The following is a 26805-nucleotide window of genomic DNA, read 5'->3' as shown; positions in this document are numbered from 1 at the left end:
AGAGCATGGACCCTGCCTGGGGCCTCTTCCACGCTTTGCCTCCCCTTCACCACCAGGTGCTTTATCAGCCGACTGGATGTCAGACAGGAGCCAGGCCTTTAATCCCAGCACTCCGGAGGCAGAGGCAGGTGGATTGCTGTGAGTTCAAGGCCAGCCTGGTCTACAGAGTGAGTTCAGGACAGCAAAGACTACACAGAGAGACCCTATGGGGGGGGGGGGAGAAGATGACAGATAGGAAAGGCACGCAGGACCCTAGGCACACAGCAGCTCACACCCTCAGATCCTATTCCAGACAGAGCAGGTGCCTCCTGAGGGACCACCACTGGATCAGGCCCAAGGCTGTCGAGAGAGGTCGAGCCCACTGCCAGGTGTGTGGTGTTTCCAGTTCAGCATCTGGGCTTCTCTGATGGGGAAGCTGGGTGCTGTTCACTGTAAGCAGATTCTGTCAGGGGGATGATTGTTACTAGTCAAGGCTGGCTCTGACCCTGGACTGAGATGCTGGGCAGTGGCCTCTGGGTTCAGTTTGCCTTCTGGTGTCCTCTGTCTCCAGCCACATGTGCAGTGCTCCCCAACATGACTGCCAGCAGGCACTGCAGTGCACCCAAAGGTGGTGGAGCCAGGGGAGACTAGGACAGATGGGAGCTCCATGTTCCCCTTGGGGCAGTTGTTGCACCGCGCTTCCTGCTCACCAGCCAGGACCCTATCTGAGGTGTCATGGAGCTCCCTACCCTGTGCACAGTGTCCAGGGTCCGCCAAAGGCCCGCCCCAGTGCTCAGAACGGACAGCCAACTCTTGGAAACTGGCCACCAGCCCGAACTTCAGAATTCATGTTTGCATTTGCCAGAAGAACATTCAGATCCAATACAGCTAGAAATGCTGACTTGGTGTCCAGGCGGATGGCCCCGGGGAGCCCAGGGTCTGGGACACGCCTTCTACACAACAACAACATTTAGCCTCCTTCCCCCACTCCTCATGTGCAAGAAGCTGCCAGGCAGCAGCAGGCCACAACTGCATGCTTTGCAGCATTCAAAGCCCAGGACTGGCGATTCCTACAACGCACACTGTCTACCTGTGGCCCCAGAGCCAGGCCTGGAGCTCCCTCGGTGCCCTGTTTCCCTATCTGCAAAGGGCAGCATTCGGGGCATTTTCCCGGGGCTTCTTTTGGTGTGTGTGGTGTGTTTAGAGGCAGGGTCTCTGTGGCTCAGGCTGGTCTTGAGCTCACGATCCTCTTGACTCGTCCTCCCAAGGGCTGGGATTGCAGGCGTTCCCTACCACGTGTGCATTTTTAGCTTCCTCGGATTCCTGCGAGAGACAGATGGAAAGGCCAGAGAGACCAGACGTGGTGGTGGTCCAGCGGGAGCCACGGCTAGCGGGACAGGGGTGAAAACAGGCCAGGTTGCGACTGCGCAATCCTCCCAGCAGGCAGGCAGGCCCCGCCCCCGAGCGCCGTGGCCCCGCCCCTGTGGGTTGCTAGGGGAAGTGACGTCACAGCGCGATGGCGGCGGCTCCTTTAGGCAGCTGAAGGGGGATTTAGGCCCGGAAGATCCGAGTCCATCCGCGGCGGGGAGAGGGCGAGCGGGGCCGGCGGGGGCCGGAGCAGCGGCGGCGGCGCTCGGACTGTCCCATCCGCCCCGTATTGAGGCGCTGAGAGCGACGGGGCGACCGGAAAGCGATGGTGAAAGCGGGGCCGTGAGGGGGGCGGAGTCGGACCGGACCCGCAGTAGCGGCAGCAGCGGCGCCGCCTCCCGGAGCGCAGACCCAGGAAGCGGCCGGGCGGGCGGGCAGCAGCAGCGAGCCGCACCGCTGCCATGGAGCTGAGGGTCGGGAACAGGTACCGACTGGGCCGCAAGATCGGCAGCGGCTCCTTCGGGGACATCTATCTCGGTGAGGCCCGGCGCCCCCGGGGCCTTGCGGGGCGGCGGGCGGGCGGGGTCGCCGGCGGGCCGGGGCCTGCGCGGGGCTGGGGTGGACGCTCGGCGGCCTCGCCGTCCGGGGTGGGGCGGGGGAGCCCGGGCCACCGGCACCAACGGCCGCGGTGGGTGGTGGGGGCCGCGCTGGGCGCGGGGAGCGGCCGGGGAGGAGGGGGGGTCCCCGGGAGGAGGCGCGGTGTCAGAGGGCGTGGGAACCGGGCAGCGGCCCGGGCGGGGGGCGGCGGGGCGGGGGAGGGGCGGGCGGGGGAGGGCAGCGGGCTGGGGGGCAGGGCCTGGGCGGCGGGGCTCCCCCCCTCCCGCATCGCCCCCACCCGCACCCCACCCCACCCCACCCGGCGCGCCTAAGGTCACCGCGGTAAACAAAGGCCACGCTCCGCTCCGCCGAGGGTCCGGCGCGGCCCCCGGTGTTCCCGTGCGTGCGTGGTGGTGGTGGTGGGGGGGACAGAACTGTCAAAACAATCGGAACGCGGCGTGGAGGTGGGGAGCCGGCGTCCGGGCCTGCCCGCTCCCCGCGGCGGCTTCTCCTGCCCGCTGACTCGGCGCGGACCCTCCCGGCCCCTCGGCCGTGGGTCGCCCTGCGCGTTGACTCGCTGGACAATGACATTCTCTGGCTAGGGCGGGCACGGCGGTCGGTGGGGAGGTGTTGGCAGCGGGGAGAAGTGGCGTGAAAGTTGTCGTGGCCCGGGGGCTCTGTCAGGTAGGCTGCCCTGGCCCCGCCGGGTGGCTGGCCAAAGCTTTGCTCACACCCGCCAGTTAGGGATTTTAAAATAAAAACCACCCCTCCCCCCCTTTGCATTTCTTAGTGTAATTATAAGTTTTTCCAAAGCCGACCCCGGACCTGAGCGCTAAGAGCCCTTTCTGGTGGTGGTGGTGGTGGTTAGAGGCTAGCGCTTGCCGCCTTGGCCCCTGTCAGGAAGAAGCAGTGCTTTGGGCCTTGCCTTTCGGGCTTCCCGGGTCCAGGACCTCAGCAGCTGGCCTGTTTGGGTAGTTCCTAAGTGTTTGTGGTGCCTGCTTAACACACCGGGTGACCCTGCTATGTATGTGCCACATCAGTGCCTTTGACCTGTACTACTTGCCAGAGTGGTCGGAGGAGTAAAATATACTTAAGGTTTGCTTATTTAAATATTTATAACCAAGTAGTCAGCCAGATGCCTTCTCGGCAGAGTTTGGGAGTCAAAGTGCTGGATAAATTGGAGCTGTTTGGCTTATTTATAGAACAATAGATTTTGGCAGAAGTTTAACCTCAGGATATAGGAGCTATACTGAAAACCAGTCCATTAGCCACCCTTTCGTGGGCATCAGAAAATAGTCATTTTGAAACGTTTTGTTCCCTGAGATCTTGCCAAAAGGTTTTGTACTTTCTGAAGATTGATTGTAACAACCAAATTGTGATACGGTGGTCACATGTCATTCAGAGATGTAAACCTTTCTCTAGGACAGTGCAAGCGCTGTCTGGGCATGCCGCTCACTCAGTCACATCCCTTCTGCCCTGCCTGGTTCCTGCAGCCTTCAAAAAAAAAGAAAGAAAGAAAGAAAGGAGAAAAAAAAAGAAAAAAGAAATCACCTCCAGCAGAGCAGTGGGACAGGGAAAGGACTGAGGGCTTGAGAGACTGTCCTGACCCAGCACAGACGTATCCTGCTCAGGGTCTTCTACAGGGATGTGGGTGTCTGGCTGGCCTGGGGCAGAGGACGGTCACAGCATTTGATCACATGAGCTAACCTTTCCAGAAAGTTCTATTTTGATGAGTCCTCTGTTGTGTTCCAAGTGGACACTGGGATTCTAGGGTTAGAGCCCCTAGCTTACCTGCCTGCCGTGGTGTGTGGGGTTTTGGGTGGTTTTGTTTAAGATAGGCTCTCACTGTGTAGCCCTGGCTGGTGCCCTTCTGTCCACCTTGGGGAACTGAAACATGAAGTGAGCGACTTACAGTAAGATAGGCTAGAAAGGCAGGTCTAAGGAAGGTTTGGAGAAGACGACCTGAAGACAATGGGATGGGTTGGCTTATCCATCCCAGCAAGGAGCATGAGTAGCGTTGGGTCCTCATCTTGAAGCCAGTGTGCAAATGTCACTGAAAACATTTCCTGACCGTCCTGCTTTGGTATTCTTCACAAAGCACTCTATTCTTCCAGTGACATTCTCCTGGTTTTAGGTTTCTTTCAGAGATGTTTTTTGCATAGAAACATACAGAACTGTTTGTGGTTGTAAGTCGTGAAGCCTGTGCTTGTGGCTTCCCTGTGGGCTGCTGTGCAGGACTTGAGTGCTCCGCCAGGTCATCACTCATGTCTTCTCCAGAATTGCCTCTTGAGAGGGCAGCAGCAGCATGAGTCTCATTTCTGGGTTGCCCACTTTCAGTCTAAGGCTGTCTAAGCTATCAGGTGTCAAGTGTGCTGCTGCCCACACACCTGTAGATGACCCCTGGACAGGATGAGGATTTGCTGATTTAGGTAGCCTCTCCACACTGGCCCTTCCCCTGCATTTGTTGCTCTGGAACTGATGTTTTTGAGGCGTTGGAGACCAGTAAAAAACCCTTTTGCTTTTGCTGGTACTGTGCCACTTGATAACTTTCCTTTTTCTTTTGAAATTTTATGTGAATGGGCATTTTATCTGCATGCTGTGTGTATGCAGTACCCTTTGGGGCCAAAAGAGGGCGGGATCCTCTGGAACTGGAGTTAGAGACTGTTACTATGTGTCCAGTGCTCTTAACTGCTGCTACATCTCTCTGTTTCCTACTAGATAGCACTTCACACAGAGCTTATACTGTGATGTGACTTTGTTGCCAGCCCAGAACAGGGAAGGGCCTGTTGGGTGGCCTAGGCTGGCGTCCAGGTTGTCCGGGTTGACATAGTAGGCTAAGGTCTGTTCAGCTCCACACTGTAGGCCCAGCCTACAAAGTACTAGGTGCACAAGAGGCAGGACAAGCATTACCTACTGTTTTGGCAGCTGCTTTCATCCTCTGGAAGCAAGTGGTTCAGCCTGAGGTTGTGACTGGTGAACTGTAGGTTTCGTGCCCACTGTTTTATGCTTGTGCCCTGCCCATTCCATCCAGTTTCTCTGCACCATAGCTGCCCACCTCTTGATGGGCAGTGCAGTCAGATTTTATGATGTGCTTAAAAATCCCCTGGGATCTAAAACCTTATCCTCACAGCCTTGAAGGGCTTCTGAACACTGGTGGGCCACAAGAGTGGGTGCTTCCAATGTCACTGTGACCTTCCACAGGAAGGTCTTTTTAAAAAATTGCGCATGTATGTGTGTTTACATATGAATGCATGTATACACAGGAGCATGCGTACATGTGGAGGCCAGAAACTGACCCTCTCTCTCTCTCTCTCTCTCTCTCTCTCTCTCTGTCTTTCTCTCTCTCTGCTTTTATATATATATATATATATATATATATATATATATATATATATATACACTTTGTTTGTTTTTGATTGGTTGGTTGGTTGGTTTTTTGAGACAGGGTCTCTGTGTTATCTTGGCTGTCCTGGACTCACTTTGTAGACCAGGCTGGCCTTGAACTCACAGAGATCCACCTGCCTCTGCCTCCCAAATGCTGGGATTAAAGGCGTGCGCCACCACACCCAGCTTCCACTTTATATATTGAGGCAAGGTCTCTTATTTGAAACCAGAACTCCACAGTTTGGCTAGTCTAGTTAACAGCTTACTCCAGAGATCCAGCCTGTGCTTTCTGAGTGTGGGGTACAAGTAGGATGGCACAGCTGCCTGGCATTTACATGGGTGCTGGGAATCCAAACTCTGGTACTCCTGCTTGGGGAGTTAGTGTTTTATCTACTGAGCTAGACACCAAAGAATTAAATTTACCTGTGTTGGAGGAAAGTCAAGGCTGAAGTCAAATAGGAACTTGATGTCCAGAAAGATTTCATACAGTTCCGCCGGCTTAGATGACTACCCTTCTGGACAGAGCTGAAAGAGACCGCAGGGTGGGACCACATTTGACAGCTCTGCTTAGTTATGCTACTTTTCGCCCTGTGTTTGAAGTTCCAGGAGGGTCCAGCCTGAGCCTAGCATGCTCAGCATGTTTGAGCCTCAAGTCAGTGCCCGGGTGGTTGGGGGGCTCAGGGGGTCACTGGATTTCTCTTTGTTGTTCTGCCCAATATGACTACATTGAGTAAATCTCCCTTTCCCCTTTTTTGTTTTGTTTTTTATTTATGAGTACTCTTTCTCTGCATGTGCACCTGTAAGCCAGAAGAGGGCATCAGATCACATTACAGATGGTTGTGAGCCACCATGTCGTTGCTGGGAATTAAAGTCAGGACCCCTGGGGGAGCAGCGGTGCTATTAACCGCTGGGCCATCTCTCCAGCCCCCGATAATGTCAGCCTTTGTAGTAGTGCTAAGTTGCTACCAGATTCCTAGTCGTCTTGTGTCTGGACCTTCAGCATGCTAGTGGGGCTCAGCCCGTGCAGCCTGCTGGGCGAGGGGACAGAACTACACGGCTACGTATCAGTGAATCTGTCTCGGCGCCTGTAACTTGGAGCTGCTTAGTCTTTTACACAAATGAGGTCTCCGGAGTAGGCCTTGTCCTCTTGTTTGCATGTCCTGTGTCCAGCTGGCTCTCCTGCTGGACTCACTGCAGCCCTCTTAATAGGTCCTACAGGCTTCTCCCTCTCCCTCTCCCCTCCCCCCCTTCTCTTTTCTTTCTTTTTCCAAGACAGGGTTTCTCTGTGTAGCCTTGGCTGTCCTGGACTCTTTGTAGAGCAGGCTGGCTTTGAACTCACAGAGATCTATCTGCCTCTGCCTTCCGAATGCTGGGATTAAAGGCGTGCACCACCACGCCCAGCAGCTCTTTTCTTGATACAGTACTTGGCACTGGCTCCATGAAAAGATGTAATTCAGCAGGGCAGCGGTGGCACACGCCTTTAATCCCAGCACTCAGGAGGCAGAGGCAGGCGGATCTCTGAGTTCAAGGACAGTGTGGTCTACACAGCAAGTTCCAAGGACAGCCAGGGCTACACAGAGAAACCCTGTCTTGAAAAAAAGAAAAGAAAAGAAAGAAGCAGTGTAATTTACATCATATTCTAGCGTTGTGCTAGTGGTCATTTGTTCCCAAGGCTGAGAGTGCTACAGTGTTGCAGGGTGGTGGAGAAGGTGTGAGCTACATACAGGAGGCACAGAAGAGTGACGCTAGCGGGCGTGGAGAGCACCTCCCTGAAGGCCCTGGGCTGCAGGCTGCCCGGCCCCGGCTGTCTTGTCCCCGTGGACCTGCCAACTGGCAGTGGTGGTATGCTGTCCCTGGGACTACTGCTTTCGGGTGCTGGGAGTCTCTGACGTAACTGGTGAAGTGAGTCACCGTTAATCCTGGCCAGCAAGTTCAGCTCAGAGTCCAGGTCCTTAAAGGAACTAGGGTCATTTTTCATCTGTAAGTACATTCTAGATGAAGTCACTTCTTGTGTAAATGGATAGCTTTCGCACCCTGTAGGCAACAAAATAGGATATATTGCCTCTTATTGCCAGTGTCCCAAAGAGTTTTTGTGGAATAGTAAGTAAAGTTCTTAACCCTGGGCTGTTCAATGGCGACTACTGGGTCTGATTGTTCTTGGGGATTTGCGGCATTGGAGGTTGGCTTTGGGCCACATGTTCTGGGAGCAGCGGGTCTGCATGGTTCTGGTTAGGCCATCTGTACGCTTTCCACCTGAACGACTCATTAACCACTTGTTTCCTCAGCTCCCTAGTCCCTCTTAGTTGACAAGAGAAACTGAGTCACTAAGAGCTGGCCAGGCTGTGCAGTCCACAGCTCGTCTGCCCAGCGCAGACCATGCTCCTGTGTGGCTGTGTCAGGCTCTGTAGAAAGCCAGGCTGATTTGTTCAAATAACCACAGTCCTGGAAGTATGGCACTGCTTTCTGCTTAAAAGCAGCCTGTCAGGGCGGAGGGCCTTGTGCAGCAGGCTGTCGTCATTAGGTCCCAAGCAGCTTGGAGTAAAGTATGAACAGGACGTTTATACATGGGACTGTCTTTCTGCCTCCAAACTCCTAGGCTCTGGCCATCATAGCGTTTGTCACAAACTAACAAAAACCGTGCCCCCTGTTTGTGCTGCAGAGCTGGCCAGGCTTAGGAGGAGAGTCCATTCTGGTCTTTGTCCCCAGTGGGGTGAGGGTGGCTCCTGGCTTTAGTCCTAGCATTTGAGAGACAGAGGTAGGCAGGTCTCTGAGTTCAAGGCCAGCCTGACCTATAAAGGGGTAAGGGTCTCTGCTAGGCCTGTGGTAGGCTGGTTGGGGATGGCTCCTGCAGCCGTGAGGGGATTGCGTCCATTTGAGAGCTGCTCCTGAGAGAGGAGATGTGTGGGTCGATGTCAAGCCTGTCTGCGCTGAGATGTTGAGGAGGGAGAGTGGGGGAGACTTGAGCATACTCCCCACAGCTTGTCCATCCGTCACAGGGAAACACCCCGTTACTCTCCCGTGCTGTGCTCTGAGTGTGTAGACAGAGCAGAACCTACAACTCCGCTGACTGACTTGTGAGTGCAGTGGGTTCAGGTGAAAGTGGAAGGTGGAATGCCAAATAGATTTTCCTATATATTTTTGGACTAAGGATAGCTTTCTGTGTTGGTCAGCTAGACACAACAAAATACATGTAATTTTCTTTATTTGCCAAGGTACGGACATTGCTGCAGGAGAAGAAGTTGCCATCAAGCTTGAATGTGTCAAAACCAAACATCCTCAGCTCCACATTGAGAGCAAGATCTACAAAATGATGCAGGGAGGAGGTAAGGTCCATTGGGTTAAACATCTACCATCGCGTGGCTTTCCGATACAGAAGACCTCGCCCAAGAGAAGGCAGCATAATCTTAACAGGTCCTGTTCAGAACTACCGTTCTTAGCTTCCCATTAGATGACAATGTCGTTGAAATCCGGGTTTTGTGTAAGTCTGAAAATGAACATGTCTACTGTGGTGGGAAGTGCCCCTGGCGGCGCTGCATGTCACACCACGGTGCTTCCTGCCGCTGTCTTCTTCCGGGTCACATGCAAATCCTCTGACTCTCCAGTTGCTCTTGGGTGGGAGTTTGAGCGTGACTTCTCTGACCTCCCAACTAAGTCACTGTTCTCGCTTCTGTAAACCGTCACTGCAGGGCCTTGGGAGCTGAAGCTAGTGGTGAATCAGTGTCACTTCTAGGGTTCTGGGGCCTTCTAAAAGAGTTTGCAGGGGCTCTTACTTGAGGCTTTCAAGACCGTGAAGCCGCAGCCCCATCTCCTAGGATAGGGGCCTGCTTGTGTCACGCTTTGTATCTGAAAAATGGCTATACCTAATGCTCTGAGAATCTTGTTTTAGCAGAAGCCTCCATGGTGCCATGGTAGTTGGAGTAGGGAGGAGAGCCGTCCCCCCCCCCCCCCACTGCAGAGCTTTATTGTCATCCAGCAGGAGAGGGAACCTTTGGTTGGTTGTTTTGTTGCCCTCCCTCGGCAGCAGCAGGTGATTGTGCCTCTACTAGAAGCCAGTGTTTCTATAACAGCGTCTAAGGCAGGAGCTGTGTGTCCATTGTGTCCCATCCTGGGGTTTAGAACCAAAGCAGGTGTGAGCAGACGAAAACTTCCTGGAGACCTACGCACATGCCTTCCAAACACAACAGGCCTGCTGCCCATGTGAAGTCACAGAGACTGTACTTGGGCCCAAGTAAACCAGGTGGCATCTCAGCCCTGAGAGGGCAGAGGTCCAGTGACCATCCCTAAGCCAGGAGCTGTCACCAGCTGATGGCCACTCAGAAAGGAAAGCTTAGCTTTCTCCAACAGAGCATCTGTGGTATACAAAACAAATCACTCCCGCCCATCCCACTTCCCAGACGAGGTTTCTTTGTGTGGCCCAGGCTGTCCTGGAACTCACTGGGTAGACCAGGCTGGCCCAGCACAGAGTGACTCTGTCAGTTTAGAGGTTTCCTGTATTTATTTTCCTTTTCTTCTTTTTCTTTTCCTTTCAGATCTTTTGCATATGTTTTGTGGCCTCTAGTGTTGTGTTCTTATGGACTTCTGTATGTTTCTCCGTCCCTGTATGTTTCGTGTACTCTTTCTTTGGCTCTTTTTCTTCTGTTAGTTTGATCCTATTCAATTCTGTTCAGTTTATTTCTTATCGTGCTTTATTGTCCCAAAGAGAGAATTTGAACTGAGATCTAATCTTGCACTCCTGCCCTTTTGCACCGTCTTCAGTAGGACAGCCGTCTTGGTGGGGGGCATTAGGGACTGGGTGCATAGCTTTTGTAACAAGCAGAGTAGAACAAAACGGTGGGAGGCTTGGCCCTCTTAGAGTGTCACCGTTCAAGCTTAGTGCGTTAAGGGCTGTAGTTCTGGGAATGTGCTACCTTAGAGCCTAAAAGGAGAGGCAGCCTGACAGATCAGGGAGGAGTGTAGTGGTTCCACACAGGCTCCAGCACCACCGCCGCCTGCTGTGGTTACTGTTCTTTGTGCTGTGGAGGATCCTATATATCACTTGCCCTCCCTGGCTGTCATGATGAACGATGCTCCGCGTGGTGCCAGGTGCCTGCTAGTGGATAGCACTACTCCCTGTGTGGGGCGCCTAATTTTGCCCACATTATTTCTCCACATTCAGACTCCAGACAAGATTCAGAAATGGGGGTTCCCCTTTCTTGGCTTTTACATGTTGTTCCTCGGGCTTCGGTTAGGTTTTACCCCTCATGCCCTACGGGTCTCTGTTTTAGGAAGCATTCTGTATCCAGGGAAAGAATACACAGTTTTGACTTTTTTTTTTTTTTTTTTTTTTAATCTGAGATTAAGTGGAGGTTGGCAGATGCAGGATAGGGGGTGGGGAGGATACACTTTGCCCAGAAACCACAAGGTTTCACTCCCTGGCATATGACATGTTGCTATATGTTGGGTGAGTGTGGATTGCTTTGCTGCCTTCTGAAAGGAGTAAGCAGCTCTCCAGTTGTCCTGAGCTGAGTGGCTGGCTGCAGCACGAGGCTTACCTGGGAGACTTGTCGGTGCTGGTGGTGTAAGAGGGCCAACTACTGAGAGCTTCTGCCAGCTTGGGGTTCTGTGCCGTCCCCGTGGACTGAGTGCTGTGAGTGGCAGCGCAGGAAGCTTTCCATAGGACAGCCTCAGGATGTGCCCCAGGCACTTCCACCAGGACAGCAGGGGAAAGGTGAGATACTAGAAATAAACTAGAGTTCAGCATTAGTAAAAGTATTGAGTAGCCGGTTTTTATCAACGCCTGGTGCTGTCAGATAAAACCTGGTAGCTTTCTTAACTGCTTGTTCCAGTCCTAAAACGTCCCAAAGTAGATTTAGACCACACCCTCCTTCTGTAATTCCTCAGCAGAAAACTTCACTGAGCTCACAGGTGGTGCTTCTGGCAAAGTTAGCTTTGTGGGAGGGAGAATGGGTTTTTGTGATGGAATTTGGGTAGGGAAATAGGCACCGTCATTTTTCTTTCTCTTCTGTTTTCTCTCTTCTATCTCTCTTTTTCTTTCTTTCTGCCAGTGTCTATGTTCCCCTGGCTGGACCAGAACTCACTTTGCAGGCCAGGCTGGTGATCTTTCTTCCTCTGCCTCCCAAGTGCTCTGATAACCCACTGTGCTTGGCAGTGCTTATCTTCTGTCTTTTGCTTTTTATCAAGATTTCAAAGTCACAGTTTTTCTGCTCTGCCTCTTGAGTGTTAGGGTTAGTGTGGGACACTGTCCCCATTGGGCACATAGTTGGTCATGGGCTGTGGGCACACAGGCAGGTGAGGAAGTCCCCAGTGCTCCAGGAAAGACAGCGCCTGCCTAGTCTCCTTGCTACATCTCCACTGGCCTGTTAGCACCTTCTGTTGACCATGATTTAGGGGTGTGGGGTGGTTTTGGAGCTAGGATGAAGCTAGGGCGCTGCCTGTGCTGGATAAGCGCTGCACCATAGCACCGCAGTGCCACTGCGCCACAGCACTGCTGCACCACTGCCCTGCTGCGCCACAGCACCGCTGCCCCACTGCGCCACAGCGCCGCTGCCCCGCTAGTAGGAGATGCGCTGGAAGGCTCCCGTCCTGCACCAGCAGGATCCATCTCCTAATTGGCTTTATAGTCACTTTCTTCTTGGTTCACCACTAGTTACTTTCTGGCCGTTTGCTGAGAGTAAAGTGCACCACAGCGGCACTCTGTGTCTTTTCCAGCTATGAGTTCTTCCCAGAGGTCCTGAGTTCAATTCCCGGTAACCACGCCATACCCCACAGCCACCTACACTGGGATCTAATGCCCTCTTCTGGTGTGCAGGTGTACATGCAGGCAGCGCGTTCAGAAGCCATGACACACATTCCTCCTAAATAGCAGTCTGCTGTTACGTAGTGTAGCCATCCTATATGCATTTTGGAACCTTTTGACAATATATCTCTGGAACTTACTTGCATATGATAGAATGTCCTAGAATACACATAGAAGAAATTACGAGCTTAGTTATCTTAAAATCAAAACACAATTGTCAGTTGAGTTGGAAGATGGCTCTGGGTTAAAGTGCAAGCAGGAAGTAGTCTGCATTCTCAGCACTCCTATAAATATGAAGGTGAGCTGGGCGTGGTGGCGCACGCCTTCAATCCCAGCACTAAGGAGGCACAGGCAGGCAGATCTCTGTGAGTTCAAGGCTAGCCTGGTCTACAAAGTGAGTCTAGGACAGCCAAGTCTACACAGAGAGACCCTGTCTCGGAAAACCCCCCAAAATTAAATTAAATTAAATAAATATGGAAGATGGAGACAGGAGAATCAAATGACCCAGACGCTCACAGGCCAGCAGTAGAAACAGACTCTACCCCAAACAAATTCCTGAAATGATGTCTTCTGACACAAACATGTACACACATAAACATACAGATTAAATAAACATTTAAAATATGGCCAGTTTTGACTCACCAACAAAACTAGTTGCAAAATGTAGTTTTAAAATACCATTTAATGGTAGCAAACACCTTAAATATTATTACAAAATGTAATTTTAAAAATATTTGTAGCCAGCCTCTGTGAGCTTGATGCCAGCCTGGCCTACAGGTTCTAGGATAACCAGGGCTGTTACACAGAGAAACTCTGTGCAAAGAAAGAAAAGAAAAATCATAGTAGCAAAATAGGAAGTACATGAGGTATTTAGGAGTAAATTCTGAGATAGGCAGTTACTCTATGGGGAAGTTAAAAGGCTTTGCTGGAGGGCATAAAGGAAGGGTCAGTGTTAGCTCTCTCAGTTCTTCCCCAGCCCAGAGACAGGGCTTCTCTGTGTAGCCCTGGCTGTCCTGGGCTCTATGTAGACAAGGCTGGCCTCACCTCAGATACACCTATCTCTGCCTTCCCCAGTGCTGGGATTAAAGGCGTGTGCTACCACACCCGGCTTCATAGTTGCATTTATTTATTTACTTATTTATTTTGGTTTTTTGAAACAGGGTTTCTCTGTGTAGCCTTGGCTGTCCTAGACTCACTTTGTAGACCAGCTGGCCTCAAACTCACAGTGATCCACCTGCCTCTGCCTCCTGAGTCATAGTTGCTTTTAATGTTAAGTGAAATTCCGTCAAAATATAACAACCCTCCGAGGCACAGTTTGTAGCCCGGCTGTCCTGGAGCTCATTATATAGACCAGGCTGGCCTTGAATGCAGAGATCCACCTGCCTTTGACAGCTGAGATTAAAAGTGTGCATCACTGTTCCTAACTTTTTAAGAACCTGTATGTATGGGTGTTTGCCTGTGTGTATAGGTGTGTGTGTATTTTCCATGACTGGCTGCTGCCTGCAGAAGTCAGAGTATTGGAGCTCCTGGAGCCAGAGTTGTGTACGCATGGTGGTGAGGCACTGTGTGAGGGCTGGGAGTCAAACCTGTGTCTCTGCAAGAGGAACCAAGTGTTCCTAACTGCTAACCATCTTCCTAGCACTCTCTGCACTGCCTGACAGCCCATTTTTTCCCCATAAATATATTTTAATCATATTTTCTTTTTCCCCAACTCCTTCTGGATCCTTCCCACCTTGCTACCAATCCAATGTTATCTGTCTCAACGAAAAACGCAGGAAAGGAAATAAGATAAAAACTAACAAAAAGCACACGTGGGGAAGTTTTATTGTCTTTTTGTTGTTCTCCAATATTCTGGATATGTGCCTGTATTTGGAGGGTGTGGTTGAGACACCCGGTGCTACTCCCTTGGAGAAAACATCCCCTTCCAGGCAGGCAGCAAGTGCAAATGGCTTCTTGGATAGGGGTGGGGCGCTGTGTCCACTTCCCCTTCTCAGTGCCAGGAGAAATGGGCAGCTTGCAGGAGCCAGCTCCAGGACTCAGGCAGACACTTGGAACGTGGGCAACAAAAGAAAGTGCCCTTTCTTCCTCAGTAGACAGAATCATGCTGGGAGGATGCGGGAGCACATAAAAAAGCAGGAGTATGTTACTACACGTTGGAGAGGGAGTCCGCGTTACTGTTGTGGATATAGCTGTGTGTTTCTCCACAGAAGAGCCCATCAGGAGGGGCTGTTGCTCGCTGTGTGCAGTTACAGACCTTAGGGCTCCTTGCCCTCAGAGAAGGAGCCTTGTGCAGGACAGCTGGGGACGGGACACGGCTTGTGGGGTGGGCTCCTGTGCGTTAATGCAGTGGTCTCCGTGGTTCTTAGGCCTGGCTTTGTTCTCAGGTGTCTGCCTGTTTCACCTCCCCATTTTCGTGATGGCTTGAGCTGAGCCTGCTGCACAGTGCACTAAGCTCCTGTTACCTTTGCTCTGCTTCAGCACTTTCTATTGTTGATGTTTGAATTTACTGGGCTTTACAGTGTTTAATCAGTGTGGTGTTTTTCATCTTAGACATTACAGCTTTCAACCTTTGTTAGATTTGGGGGGCGTGTGTGTGTCTTTAACTCTCTTGACATGGAATTTATTTATATTTAATACGTTTTTTTTTCTCTTGCGGTACTGTGTTTTGATCTGAGTCCCTCACATGCTAGGCAGCCGCTCTACTACTGAGCTGTATACAAAACCATCACTTTTTGTTTGGATTTTGGTTTGTTTGTTTGTTTTCTGAGAGAGGGTTTCTCTGTGTAGCCCTGGCTGTCCTTGAACTCACAGAGATCCACCTGTTTCTGACTCTCCATGCTGGGATCGCAGGTGTGCACCACAGTGCCTGTCTCATTATTAACAATTTTTAAGCCCCTTCTCTACCAGTTCAAATTTGTGGGCCCATTCCTCCATGCCTCACGACATGTCTAAACTCTCGGATGCCAACATTGAGAATCTCACCCTCTCCTCCCGCCCCTGCCCGTCGGGCATTTCTGTCGTGCTTATTCTTCTTTTCTTCCTCTGATTCTGAGTTGAAGTCAGATTACATCAGTCTGTTTGGTCTGGGTTTTATGTGACAGTTAGGCACGTGTGGTGGGGTCTTTCCAGCATCAGCATCATCTTCCTGGGGTTCGTGTCTTACCTTGCTTCTCCTTAGTTGTACGGGGTGAATTGAGTCCCTTAATTTCATCACTAGAAGCAAAGGTGACTTCTGTACTTAAAACACTTTTGGTTACTGTTAAGACAGGGTCTAAACATGTAGTGTTGCACTTTGTCACTTTTACAAGGTAGTAATAGGATCTAGTATCAGGAATGGCTTCACAGAGAAAAATACTGATAGCAAGCTGGACAGGCGTGGTGGCATGTCCTGAGAGCCTGGCCCTTGAGAGTTAGCAGAAGAACCTATAACTCCAGCCCAGAAGTAGTGAGACACTAATTCAAGGGAAAAAATAATGAAAGCATTACTTACCATGAGAAGATGCTTGCCTCACATAAAATCACAAAATCACCCTTTGAATCTGCAGTACATAGGAAAATTATATCCTCATAGAAAAAAATTGAGTATTTCAGAAAAGAGAAACGAATGTGGTTGTTATGTTTATAAAATACACATTATATGGTCAGAGCTTGATGCCTCATGCTAGATACACGCAGGAAGTCGGCAACGCTGAGCATGGCGGGTGCCCAGAACAGGCCGAGATCATTGTTGCTGTGAGGGTCAGCTGGCTTTCCCATCCAGAACGCTTTGGATGTTATCTCATCATATGTCCTGTAAAGTTGAGTAATTTGTACCTTCGTACCACAGCACATGTGTTTCTAGGCATGTATTCAGGGTAGGACGGGAGTCCATGGACATACACACACAGTGAGAAGGCACTTCAGTGCCATTATAGCAAGTACAGTATAGTAAGTACGCAAACCTGAACTGTTTTAGTTAAGGTTTCTGTTGCTGTGAAGAGACGCCTTGGCCATGGCAACTCTTTTTGTTGTTGCTTGGTTTTGTTTTTCAAGACAGGGTTTCTCTGTGTAGCCTTGGCTGTCCTGGATTTGATTTGTAGACCAGGCTGGCCTCGAAGTCACAGAGATCCACTTGCCTCCCGAGGGCTGGGATTAAAGGCGTGCGCCACTACCGCCCGGCTGTGGCAACTCTTATAAAGGAAAGCGTTTAATTGGGGCTTGCTTAGAGGGTTAGTCCATTGTCGTCATAGTGGGAAACAAACAAAGCTGCACCCGGGCAGACGTGGTGCTGGAGAGGTAGCTGAGAGCTGTACATCTGGGATCAGCACACATGGGGAAGAGAAAGACACACTGATCATCTGAGACAACAAAGCCACACCTGCTTCAACAAGACCATTCCTCCTAATAGTGACACTTGCTGTGGACCTATGGGGGCCATTTTCATTCAAACCCGCGCACCGTCCACATGGCAGGTAGGCAGTTAGAGACAGTGGAGCACTGGTCGGCCACATGCGGGAGGCCTGAGTGAGTGGTGGTGGCCTGGAGAGCAAAGTGACGTAAGTGCTGGGATATAGAAGACGGCCCCGGCCTAGGTGTTTGTCATACGGGTTCTCAAATTAACACGGAAAATACTTTGGCATAATGATTTTTTCCCAAAATGGTAGGACCTCTCTGGAGACATCTAAACTCAATAAGCCCCTCTAAGTGCTTCACACGGAGGAGAGGGGCCGTGGGCTCATGACGGAGCCCAGTGCAGTGTTTTTGATAAGAGCCAGCGGCCTGTGTGGCTCTCACTAGCCGCCATGCTCTGACAGACAGGGGAGCACAGGGCGTCTGGTGAAGCCTCTGCTTGCTCTTGGACCTGAGCATGGCTGCTCCGGGTCATCCTTGTTCCTGCAAGTGCTCCGTGTCACATCTGTGTCTGTCACATGTGTTCTTAGATTAGATGTTTAGTTTCTCACCCATTTTTCAAAAGTAGAGTCTGCTTAGTGTGGACTGGCGTCTCTAGAGCTAACATCTTGAAGGCATCCGTAGGTCCCTTCCCTCATTTGCAGTTGTGGGTTGCTGGGTTTTCAGTTGCTGCTGTTTTCCTGTAGACATGGGCCAAGGCATGAAGCTCGAGATCCTGCAGCCCCGCCTCAGAAGCGCATCACCACGCCTTTCTGTTGGGTTTGTCCTGTTCTCTTTATTCTCTCCTCCTCCTCCTCCTCCTCCTCCTCCTCCTCCTCCTCCTCCTCCTCCTCCTCTTCTATTTTATTTATTTATTTATTTTTTTTATTTTTTTGCTTTTTGAGACAGGGTTTCCTGTGTAGCCTTGGCTGTCCTGGACTTGTTTTGTAGACCAGGCTGGCCTCGAACTCACAGTGATCTGCCTGCCTCTGCCTCTGCCTCTGCCTCCCGAGTGCTGGGATTAAAGGCGTGCGCCACCACCATCCGGCTCTTCTACCAGTTGCTGTGTTTAAAGTCTGTGAATCTCTAAGTCGTTTTCATCGCGTTTGCTTTTATCCATCAGTATCAGAAGAAGGGGGCACTTTTCTGTTTCTCAGCATTAGGCTCTAGTCTCACTGGTGAAGCTATGGCTTCCAGCGGGCTTCTCTGGACCTGTCTCACCTCACATGGATGCTGATGTTACGAAAGGAACTGTGTCTCACTAGCTGTTACTGTGTGTGACTTAAATCACGAGCGGGCGTACTTGAGGGTGTACACGCCAGTGTCACCTGACCTCTCGAACACCCACATCCACAGACTTAATCCTCTAAACGCCTGTGCTATGTTCAATAGAGGTGATCTGGTGCAGCAAGCCTGGCCTGAAGTGCTGTTTGGTTTCTCTTCCAGTGGGCATCCCTACCATCAGATGGTGCGGGGCTGAGGGGGACTACAATGTCATGGTGATGGAGCTGCTGGGACCCAGCCTGGAAGACCTCTTCAACTTCTGCTCAAGGAAGTTTAGTCTCAAAACTGTTCTGTTGCTTGCTGACCAAATGGTAAGCACCCTTTTCCTGAAGTGCTTGGGCGGTGTGGTAGCACAGCACTTAGCATGTGCTTGCTGGCTTGATAGAGTAAATTACTGGGTTACATTGGCCACTGGTAGCTTTTAATCCCAGCACTCGGGAGTCGGGGACAGACAGCTTTGTGAACTCGTGGCCAGCCTAGTCTACATAGCAAGATCCCAGGCCAGCAGGGCCTACGTAGTGAGACCTTATCTTTAAAAAGCTAAAGTTGCCATTTGTCTATTACTGCACTCATTTGTGCATAGAGGTAACGGGGGCTTTGTTTAACCTCAGCCTCAAAAATGATTGGCTTGGAGACTTAACCCAGGTGTTCCATATTGAACGGACTTCCCCCTCCTCTCTGGGAGCCCACATTTGACTGGTAGCAACTCTTGGGTGGTATTCATGAAAATTATTGTTTGTGGCTCCTGCAGAGTCCAGCTGTGCGGACTGTTATCTGGTAGTGGGTTGTTACGTCAGCCTGCTGCCTGTCTACGCGTGCGGGAGCCAAGGTAGAACATGTCTGGGCCTGTGGTGGGCACAGAGCTGAAGATACCTTGAGAGCAGACCACCCTAACTGAAACCATTGTGCTCGGCAGAAGGCAGAGAGTGCAGCGTGAGCCTCACTGCCAGGCAGCCTCCGTTTGCAGCCTGAACCACTGTGGGATTCCATCTCACCTTGTTTCTCTGTTTGTAGATAAGTCGTATTGAGTACATTCATTCGAAGAATTTTATCCACCGAGATGTGAAGCCAGATAACTTCCTCATGGGGCTGGGAAAGAAAGGCAACCTGGTTTACATCATTGACTTTGGGCTGGCCAAGAAGTACCGGGATGCCCGCACCCACCAGCACATCCCCTACCGCGAGAACAAGAACCTCACGGGGACCGCACGCTACGCCTCCATCAACACACACCTTGGCATTGGTGAGCCCTGGCCGACTGATCGCTTGACTTAGTGTGCCTTTAGCATGCCCATCCGTTAGCTTAGAGAACGGCCAGCTTTGTAGCAGACAAGTGGAGTTGAGCAGCTGCTGACGTCTGTGTTGCCAGGTGCAATGGGGTAGGCAGGAGCTGGCTTCTCCTGAAGGTCTCGGAGATGTTGATGCTTCTCACCAGAAGTGTTGGCGAGGGCTCTGCTGTTTTGAAGTTCTTCCTTTTTGTTGTTTGTTTTTGAGGTGTTGCTTTTATAAACACACACACGTGCCAACCTTGACATAGTTCCCTTTTCTTTCCAGAGCAATCTCGAAGGGATGACTTGGAGTCTCTGGGGTACGTGCTGATGTACTTCAACCTGGGCTCTCTCCCCTGGCAGGGGCTGAAGGCCGCCACCAAGAGGCAGAAGTATGAGAGGATCAGTGAGAAGAAGATGTCCACTCCCATCGAAGTGCTGTGCAAGGGCTATCCTTGTGAGTCCCTCACCCCTGGGCAAGGAGCCTGCCCTGCTGCTAACCAGACACTTGTGTGGGAGCCTCTGGCTGTGCTGTCAGGCTTACTCCTGTGTGTGAGAACAGTTACACTGACCGTCCTTTACTCCTCTTCACCTCCCGGAGCTATTTGCCATGGAGTTTCCCTGTTGGGTGAAAGTGCAGGCCTCCGGTACTTCTTAGCCAGCCCCAGATTGGATAACAGTGCCCTCAATAGCTAGATTTTGCTCTTTGGTGTTGTCCTTTCGGGTGTGTAGAGGGTGCTGGATGTGGAGGCCAAGGCCTCACATGTGCTGCGAGAGCTCCAGGCACTCACAGTTGAACTATACACTCTGTTTATTTTTCAAGCGGTCTTCCAAGGCCTCAGCTCTTAAATATGACTAGCTTTCAAATTTCGTCTTTGCTATGGCACTCACTGTGGGAGGTGAACTGGGTGAATGGATACCAACCTGGGCCACAATTGGTAGTTCCGGGCTAGCTTTGAGTTTCTCATTTTTTTAGCTGAATTTGCCACATACCTGAATTTCTGCCGTTCCTTACGTTTTGATGACAAACCTGACTACTCCTACCTGAGACAGCTCTTCAGAAATCTGTTCCATCGCCAGGGGTTCTCCTACGACTATGTGTTCGACTGGAACATGCTCAAATTTGTAAGTGGCACTGCTGGAGCGTGGGATGACAGTCACCTGGCCCTCAGGAGGCTGGGCTGGCTTTGTGTGTAAAGCTGTGTGTCTGTGCAAGACTCAGGTTTACAGGGCACGTGGTGGCATTGTGAAAGCCCCACCTGGTAGGACTGGAGCCTAGAAGCCATTGGCTTGTGGGATCAGAGAGCTGAGAAGGAAAGCTAAAACTTGTATAGCATTTGGAGCTGGAGTGGTTAAGGACCCGGGTCCAGTTCTCAAGACCACAAGGGGATCCAGTTTCCCCCTTAAGCCTTTGCTGGCCTTTGTGGGCACTGTGCATTTACTTAACGTGCAGACAAAACACACTAAATAATAAAAACCTCTGGCATTTATGGATATGCATAATAAGAAACCCAGTAAGGGGGCTGGAGAGATGGCTCAGTGGCTAAGAGCGCCGCCGCCTGTTCTTCCAAAGGTCCTGAGTTCAATTCCCAGCAACCACATGGTGGTTCAGAACCATCTATAATGTGATCTGCTGTCCTCTTCTGGCATGCAGGTGTACATGCATGAAGAACACTCAATACATCATCATCATCATAATGTTATTATTATTATTATTATAAAAAAGAAGCCCAGTAAGTTGTGGTAAAGGCCTGCCTGCTGTCTTTCCTTCCTTTTTATTTCTCTCCTTTTTTTCCTTAATTTTTAGGGAGTAAAGCTACTTCTGAGAGATTTTTAATAGTTTTGTTTTTTGAGACAGGGGCTCTTTGTGTAGCCTTGGCTGCCCTGGAATTCACTCTGTAGACCAAGCTGGCCTGCCTTGGACTTATAAAGATCTGCTGGCCTCTCTGCTTCCCATGTGCCGGGGTTAAAGGCATGTGCCACCACTGCCCTGAGAATTTGTTTTTTTAAGGGGTGTGTGTTTAAGTGCTTGCATATATATGTGTGTGTGTGTGTGTGTGTGTGTACACCTTGTGCATGCTTGGTGCTCTCAGCGTCAGAAAAGGAGGTTGGCTCTCCTGAAACTGGAGTCAGCTCACTATTGTGAGCCTCTGTGGATGCTGGAAACCAGACCTAGGTCCTCTGCAAGAGCAGCAACTCCAGCCCTGGGAGTTTTACTCTTTGTAAATTTGTTGTTGCTGAGCTGGTCTTGAACACACGGCCTCCAGCCACCTTCATGCTTTGATTTCCAGGTACTGCAGATACCTTAGACTATTATTATAGTTGCTGTCACCAAAGATAAGAGCTTTGTAGCCTCAGCTACCTGTGATGGGATGGCATGGCAGTCTAGGCTGCTAGGAAGCTTCCCTGGTGGTCTCCTTGAGCCCTGCCCCGCTCTGCCACCCCGCACCCCTACTTCTATCTCTAACCCAGTACACACGGCACAGGTCTCAGGAGAGCCACTGGCAGTGGTGGTGCACATCCTCAGTCCCAGCACTCGGGAAGCAGAGGCAGGTGGATCTCTGAATTCAAGGACAGCCAGGGCTACACAGAGAAACCCCATCTTGAAAAACCAACCAACTGTCCTGTCCTCACCCCCAAAAAAAGAGTCTCCGGGATAAAAGGGCTTGTATTTTGTCTGATTTTGATCCTGTGATCATTCCGACATTGCTGCTAAATTTCAAGGCTTTGTGAAACTTTTGTGTCTGCTTTCATTGAAAACTCAGTCTTGAGTTGGGCAGGGTGGCTCACACGTCTAACTTCGGCATTTAAAGGGCAAAAGCAGACAAGTGTCTGTGAGTTTGATACCATACTGGTCTATATAGTGAGCGTCCACGCCAGCCACGGCTACCAAATGAGACTCAATAAAATAGACAGACAAAATAAAATAAAAATAGAAATTCATTCTTTGAGCCAAGCATGGTTGTGCGCTTTTGTAGTTAATTCTAGCATGTGGGAAGCTGCTTGTTAGCTCGAGGCCAGCCTTGAACTGCAGAGCAAGGCCCTGTCTCTTTGTTATTGTTGTTTTTGTTTGTTTGTTTTTTGTTTTTGCAAGACCCTGTCTCAATCAAAGTTTTTGTAATTTGAAGTAGATACTGGGAATTTTGTGGGTAATGTATCTAATCGAAGTAGCAGCAGCAAGTGCTTCTTCAGGGTACAAATCAAGAACTCTGTTCCTGGGCATGGTGGCGCACGCCTTTAATCCCAGCACTCAGGAGGCAGAGGCAGGCGGATCACTGTGAGTTTGAGCCCAGTCTGGTCTACAGAGTGAGTCCAGGACAGCCAAGGCTACACAGAGAAACCCTGTCTCTAAAAGAAAGAACAGCACTGTCAGCTGCATGCCCTGTGCCCCAGCACCTGGGGGCCACTGTGAACTAAAGTGCCTGCCTGTGCCTAGTGCTGCCTGCGTGGATGTAGACCAGCCAGAAGGAGGCTACCCTGGGGGGTGAGCTTGCTAGGAAAGGCCTAGTCCTTCTGCCAGGTCGAAGAGACAGCCAGTTGTAACGAAACAGGTGGCACAAAGAAGTAGCGTGAGTCTGCAGACTCCTGCTAGCTAGAACCTGACTCCCACCCCCGCTCTTGGCCAGTACATAGTAGGGCTGGCATTGCCATGGCTGAGTCTCTGTGGCATTTGAGAGGCAGCACCCCAAAGAAACCCCTCTTACATACGGCTTAATTATCCTAAACAGTTTGCAATAGCAGCTTTCAAGGGCTGAAAAGCTCATAACTTAAAGTATCCCATTCATACTAATCTAAGGTCTGCTGTGTGGATAGCGAGTTACCTTTCAGTCCTAGTCTTGGCCTGGCACCTGCTTCCTAGTCCGTGCCTGCCTAGCTCAGTCGGGAGACTGAGACCCTTAATCTCAGGGTCACGGGTTCGAGCCCATGTTGAGCGCCACCTCCCTGTCTCCAGCGGTTTCCTTTTCCTTCCTCAACACGTTAGCATGCCGACATTGGCAGACAGGGATTAAAATGGCAGGTGTGTGTGTGGCTTCAGTATGGTAGGGAATGAAGGAGGACAGGTAGCCTCTTGCTTACTCTGCTCTTTGCTCTGCAGGGTGCCAGCCGGGCTGCAGATGATGCCGAACGGGAACGCCGGGACCGAGAGGAACGATTAAGGCACTCCCGGAACCCGGCCACTCGTGGCCTCCCTTCTACAGCTTCCGGCCGCCTGCGGGGAACCCAGGAAGTGGCTCCCCCAACGCCCCTCACCCCTACCTCACACACGGGTGAGCATGACTTGCTAACCACCCAAGCCAGTCAGTTGAGGGCTGTATTCCTATTTGAGGCAGTCCTCATCCTGCAGTGTGGGTAGGACTGGGGTACAGCTTATGTTACCTTTAGAAATGGCATGGTGACATACACCTTTAACCCCATGATTTGGGAAGAGGGGCAAGGCGGCTCTCTGAATTTAAGGCCAGCCTGGTCTACACAGTGAGATCTTCAGAGGAAAGATAGAAAGAAATGTAGAAATGCTCATCATAAAACTCGGTCTAAAGATTGGTTCCCTGAAACTTGTTGCTAGTGTTGGCTGTTTGCTTTATGATGCTTTGTTCTCATGGGGCTGGAGAGGCAGCTCAGTGGTTAGGAGCCCCAGTTGCTCTTCCAGAGGACTTGGGTTCCTTTCCTAGCACTCACACGTCAGGTTTACACTGTGTGTAACTCTAGTTCAGGGAGCCAACACCATCCTCTGGACTCCCTGGGCACATGGCACACAGACATGGGTAGGCAGCCCACAACATGAACAAGCCTTTCAAGAGCGCAGCTATCACAACAACACGCCTTTGAGCACTCAGGGCTGACACGTGTATTGCTAATGCTGGGACCTTTGGAGTGCGTTCCCTACCAGCAGGGGTCTCAGGATTGTGTGCAGCTCTGAGCCTGTTCACAGGTTCAGGGTCAGAGCGTGCGGGCCGTTAGCCTGGCTGTGCCTGCAGACTCTGTGTGTGTTACGGGTGTCTGCCGTGCATGCATCTGCACTACGTGTGTACCTAGTGCCCGTGATCGTTAGGAGACGGCGTTAGAGATGGTTGTGAGCCACTGTGTGGGTGCTGGACACCAAGCTGGGTCTTCTGTAAAAGCTTGTGACCACTGAGCCAGGTCTCCAACTCTAGCTAGTGAGATGTTACAAGAGCCAAGGGTACATAATAATGGAGGTTTCTCTTCATCTTCTCCAGCCAACACCTCTCCTAGGCCTGTCTCTGGCATGGAGCGAGAACGGAAAGTGAGTATGCGGCTGCACCGTGGGGCGCCAGTCAACGTCTCCTCATCTGATCTCACGGGCCGACAAGATACCTCTCGCATGTCCACCTCACAGGTATGCATGTAGGAACGCACTGAGGCCTACGTGGGCCAGACCTAGGCGTGGGGGTGCATGTCCTTGTCACTCTGCCGATGCTGGTTCTTTCCCTTGCCTTTCCTTAAGGCTTGGCCTTGTAGGCTCAAGTCAGCAGTGGGGTGACGCTTGTGAAGAGCGTATTTCCTTCCTTCCCACCTTACTTTTTTGCTTAGTTTTGTGGATGTTTACCCAGTTGGAGCCCATGACTAGCCGGGTTTCTAAAGGGTTTATTTCCTGCCTGGAACTGTAATGGGCTGCGAACTATGTGTGAAACTTTCTCTTCTGCTGCTCAGTTTCAAAGGGACATCCCTGCCCCGTCACCATATGCCTGCTTACCATTTGCTGAGAAGAGGTCTACTGTAGGCACACCCGGCTTTTACAACTCCTTAGCCAGTGGAGGCAGTGGCTGCAATAGAAGGGTCCCTGTGATGGGTCCTGGTGGTAGCATCCTTTGAGGTGCCAGGCTTTAAGGTGTCATCTTCCATCCCAGGGTAGTTTGCACTGGTTCCCAGGCTGCCTCCTCTTAGCTGCCCCTGCCCTCGTGCGAGCCCCCTCCTCAGAGCTGCCCCTGCCCTCGTGCGAGCCCCCTCCTCAGAGCTTGTGCTCCTTTGCATCAGCTGCGTCTCTCAGCAGAGTGGGCAACCCCTGTCCACCATAGCTGCTTCTGAAGTCAATTTTAAACATTACCCAGCTTTTGGAGGTAGGTCAAGGGTGACTGTGAGCAGGCATTCACCAGCCACTGCCACTGCCCTTCGGGAGCTTGTTTTGTGTGGCAGCATCTCTGTGACTCTCTGTGGGACTCAGTGTCTGAGTGGAGAAGGACTGAGCATGTGCCGAGTCAGTGGGAGACCCGGGGGCCCGTGGGCTCAGGCCACACCCAGGCCTGGTAAACTTGGTGCTGTGGAGGGGGTTGTGTTCCTGTGCGTTTCTGGTTCACCAGCCAGGACTGGTGTTTATGATAATCCCTCCTGGAGAGGCAACAGGTGTGTGGGGTGTTTGACGTAGAGTGGGGGCCTTGAGGAGTTTTGACATTATCAAGAGCTTGAGTTCCTTGGTGTCTATGCTCTAAGTGGAAGGCTTAACAGTTGTTTGTTTGTTTGTTTCCACACAAATCATTGTGTTCACAATAGGAAGTGGTCCAGCCCTGCCTATAACCTGTGATGTGGGGGACCCTGGCTGGATTGGACATTTTTCATGTCAGGGCTGGCAGAGACTTAGGAAGGGATGGCAAGGTCAGGCTTTTCTGCATTTGTTTTGTTTTGTTTTGGTCGAGTATGAAAATGAAGCATCTGGTAGTTTGGGATCCAGGAGGGAAAAAAAGAGTCAGGAGGCTCCGTGGATGCCAAGAACATAAGGCACAGCCAGGCGTCTTCTTGCCAAGGCTGTGGCTGCCTTGGTCTTATGGTGACAAAGAATAGCACTTTCTTTCACATGATGACCTTGGGCCTCAGAACCAGTCTCTGGTTGCTTGGTCTCTCCTGTGTCTCCATGGAGAACTGTTAACAGGTGTGAGCATGGTTGGGAGGCTCACTTCCTGGAGTTCCTTAACTTTTCCTCTGACTACCTTGCAGACTTTCTGGAGATTGCATTGCCCATGGTCTGATTGTCTCCAGAATGTTCATTTGTATTCACAGCTGCACTTTGCGGGGCGGGGCAGCTTTGCTGGCACCGAGAGGCAGATACCCTTAAGAGCATCTATCTCTTCAGTGTGCTTGTGCCATGTATGGTGTGGTCTCTTCTCCAAATGACTCATCCCTCTGTCCACTCTTTGCAGGCCTCAGCCAAACATCTGCGCTGGTGGCTTGGAAATTAAAGGCTAGTTGGGGTTACTCTAGACTTGGCAGGCCAATATTAATGTCCCCCTAGAGAGTTGGGGTTCGGGTAGGAGTGATGGCGTCTACTTAACTGGAAATAGAGAGCACCGTGCATACAGGCTCCTGTTGCAGCAGCCCATGTCTTTTGCTTAGCTTCCTTTTAACTACAGCTGCTGGCTTTCTGATAGCTGGTGCATCCTGTGAGGCATAACGTGATACCCTCAAGTCCTTACAGCCAAGCCAGTTAAAGCTAGTCTTAACAAGCATCCGCTGCCCTAGTCTACCTCTGATGATAATAAAGCATGGGCTAGGTCATAGTGGCGCCTCCTCTTTTTGTCAGAGGCAGAGCCTCACCCTCACTCAGGCATTACCTGCAAGCGTCTGCTTCTTAGCATCTGCCCTTCGCTGAAGGACACTTGCATTGGGCAAGTCATCTGGGGAGACCGTGTTCCCGTTTTTCCTGGTATCTGTGAGCTTGCTCTCATTAGCCAAAAGAACATAGGCTTTGCATGGCATCTGATCAGCAAATCTCTGTTTGTTTTTCCTTTGTTGAAAAGTTCAGAATGTGCC

The 26805-nt window shown here is 51.1% G+C and overlaps 1 protein-coding gene across 6 annotated transcripts in view; it reads left to right on the top strand.

Annotated features, from left to right (window-relative positions):
• Positions 1-930: 930 nt before the first annotated feature.
• CSNK1D (casein kinase 1 delta) overlaps positions 931-26805 on the top strand; it is a 32780-nt gene continuing 6905 nt past the window's right edge. For 2 of the 6 annotated variants that reach the window (XR_014773195.1, XM_084750261.1), the window contains exons 1-8: positions 931-1884; positions 8541-8651; positions 17939-18087; positions 18791-19019; positions 19331-19501; positions 20021-20169; positions 23141-23312; positions 24261-24400. Coding sequence is in view for 5 of the 6 variants with exons in the window: in XM_084750261.1 (XP_084606387.1) it covers positions 1809-1884; positions 8541-8651; positions 17939-18087; positions 18791-19019; positions 19331-19501; positions 20021-20169; positions 23141-23312; positions 24261-24400 (1197 nt within the window). In the remaining variant the exon portion in view is untranslated. Of the gene's footprint in view, positions 1885-8383; positions 8403-8540; positions 8652-17938; positions 18088-18790; positions 19020-19330; positions 19502-20020; positions 20170-23140; positions 23313-24260; positions 24401-26805 lie in introns of those variants that run through there. The other 4 variants (XM_084750264.1, XM_084750262.1, XM_084750263.1 and 1 more) reach the window with 4 other exon arrangements.

This window comes from Acomys minous, assembly GCF_964271855.1.
Source record: "Acomys minous genome assembly, chromosome: 12".
Lineage (NCBI taxonomy): Eukaryota > Metazoa > Chordata > Mammalia > Rodentia > Muridae > Acomys > Acomys minous.
This window is presented reverse-complemented; position numbering and strand designations above follow the sequence as displayed.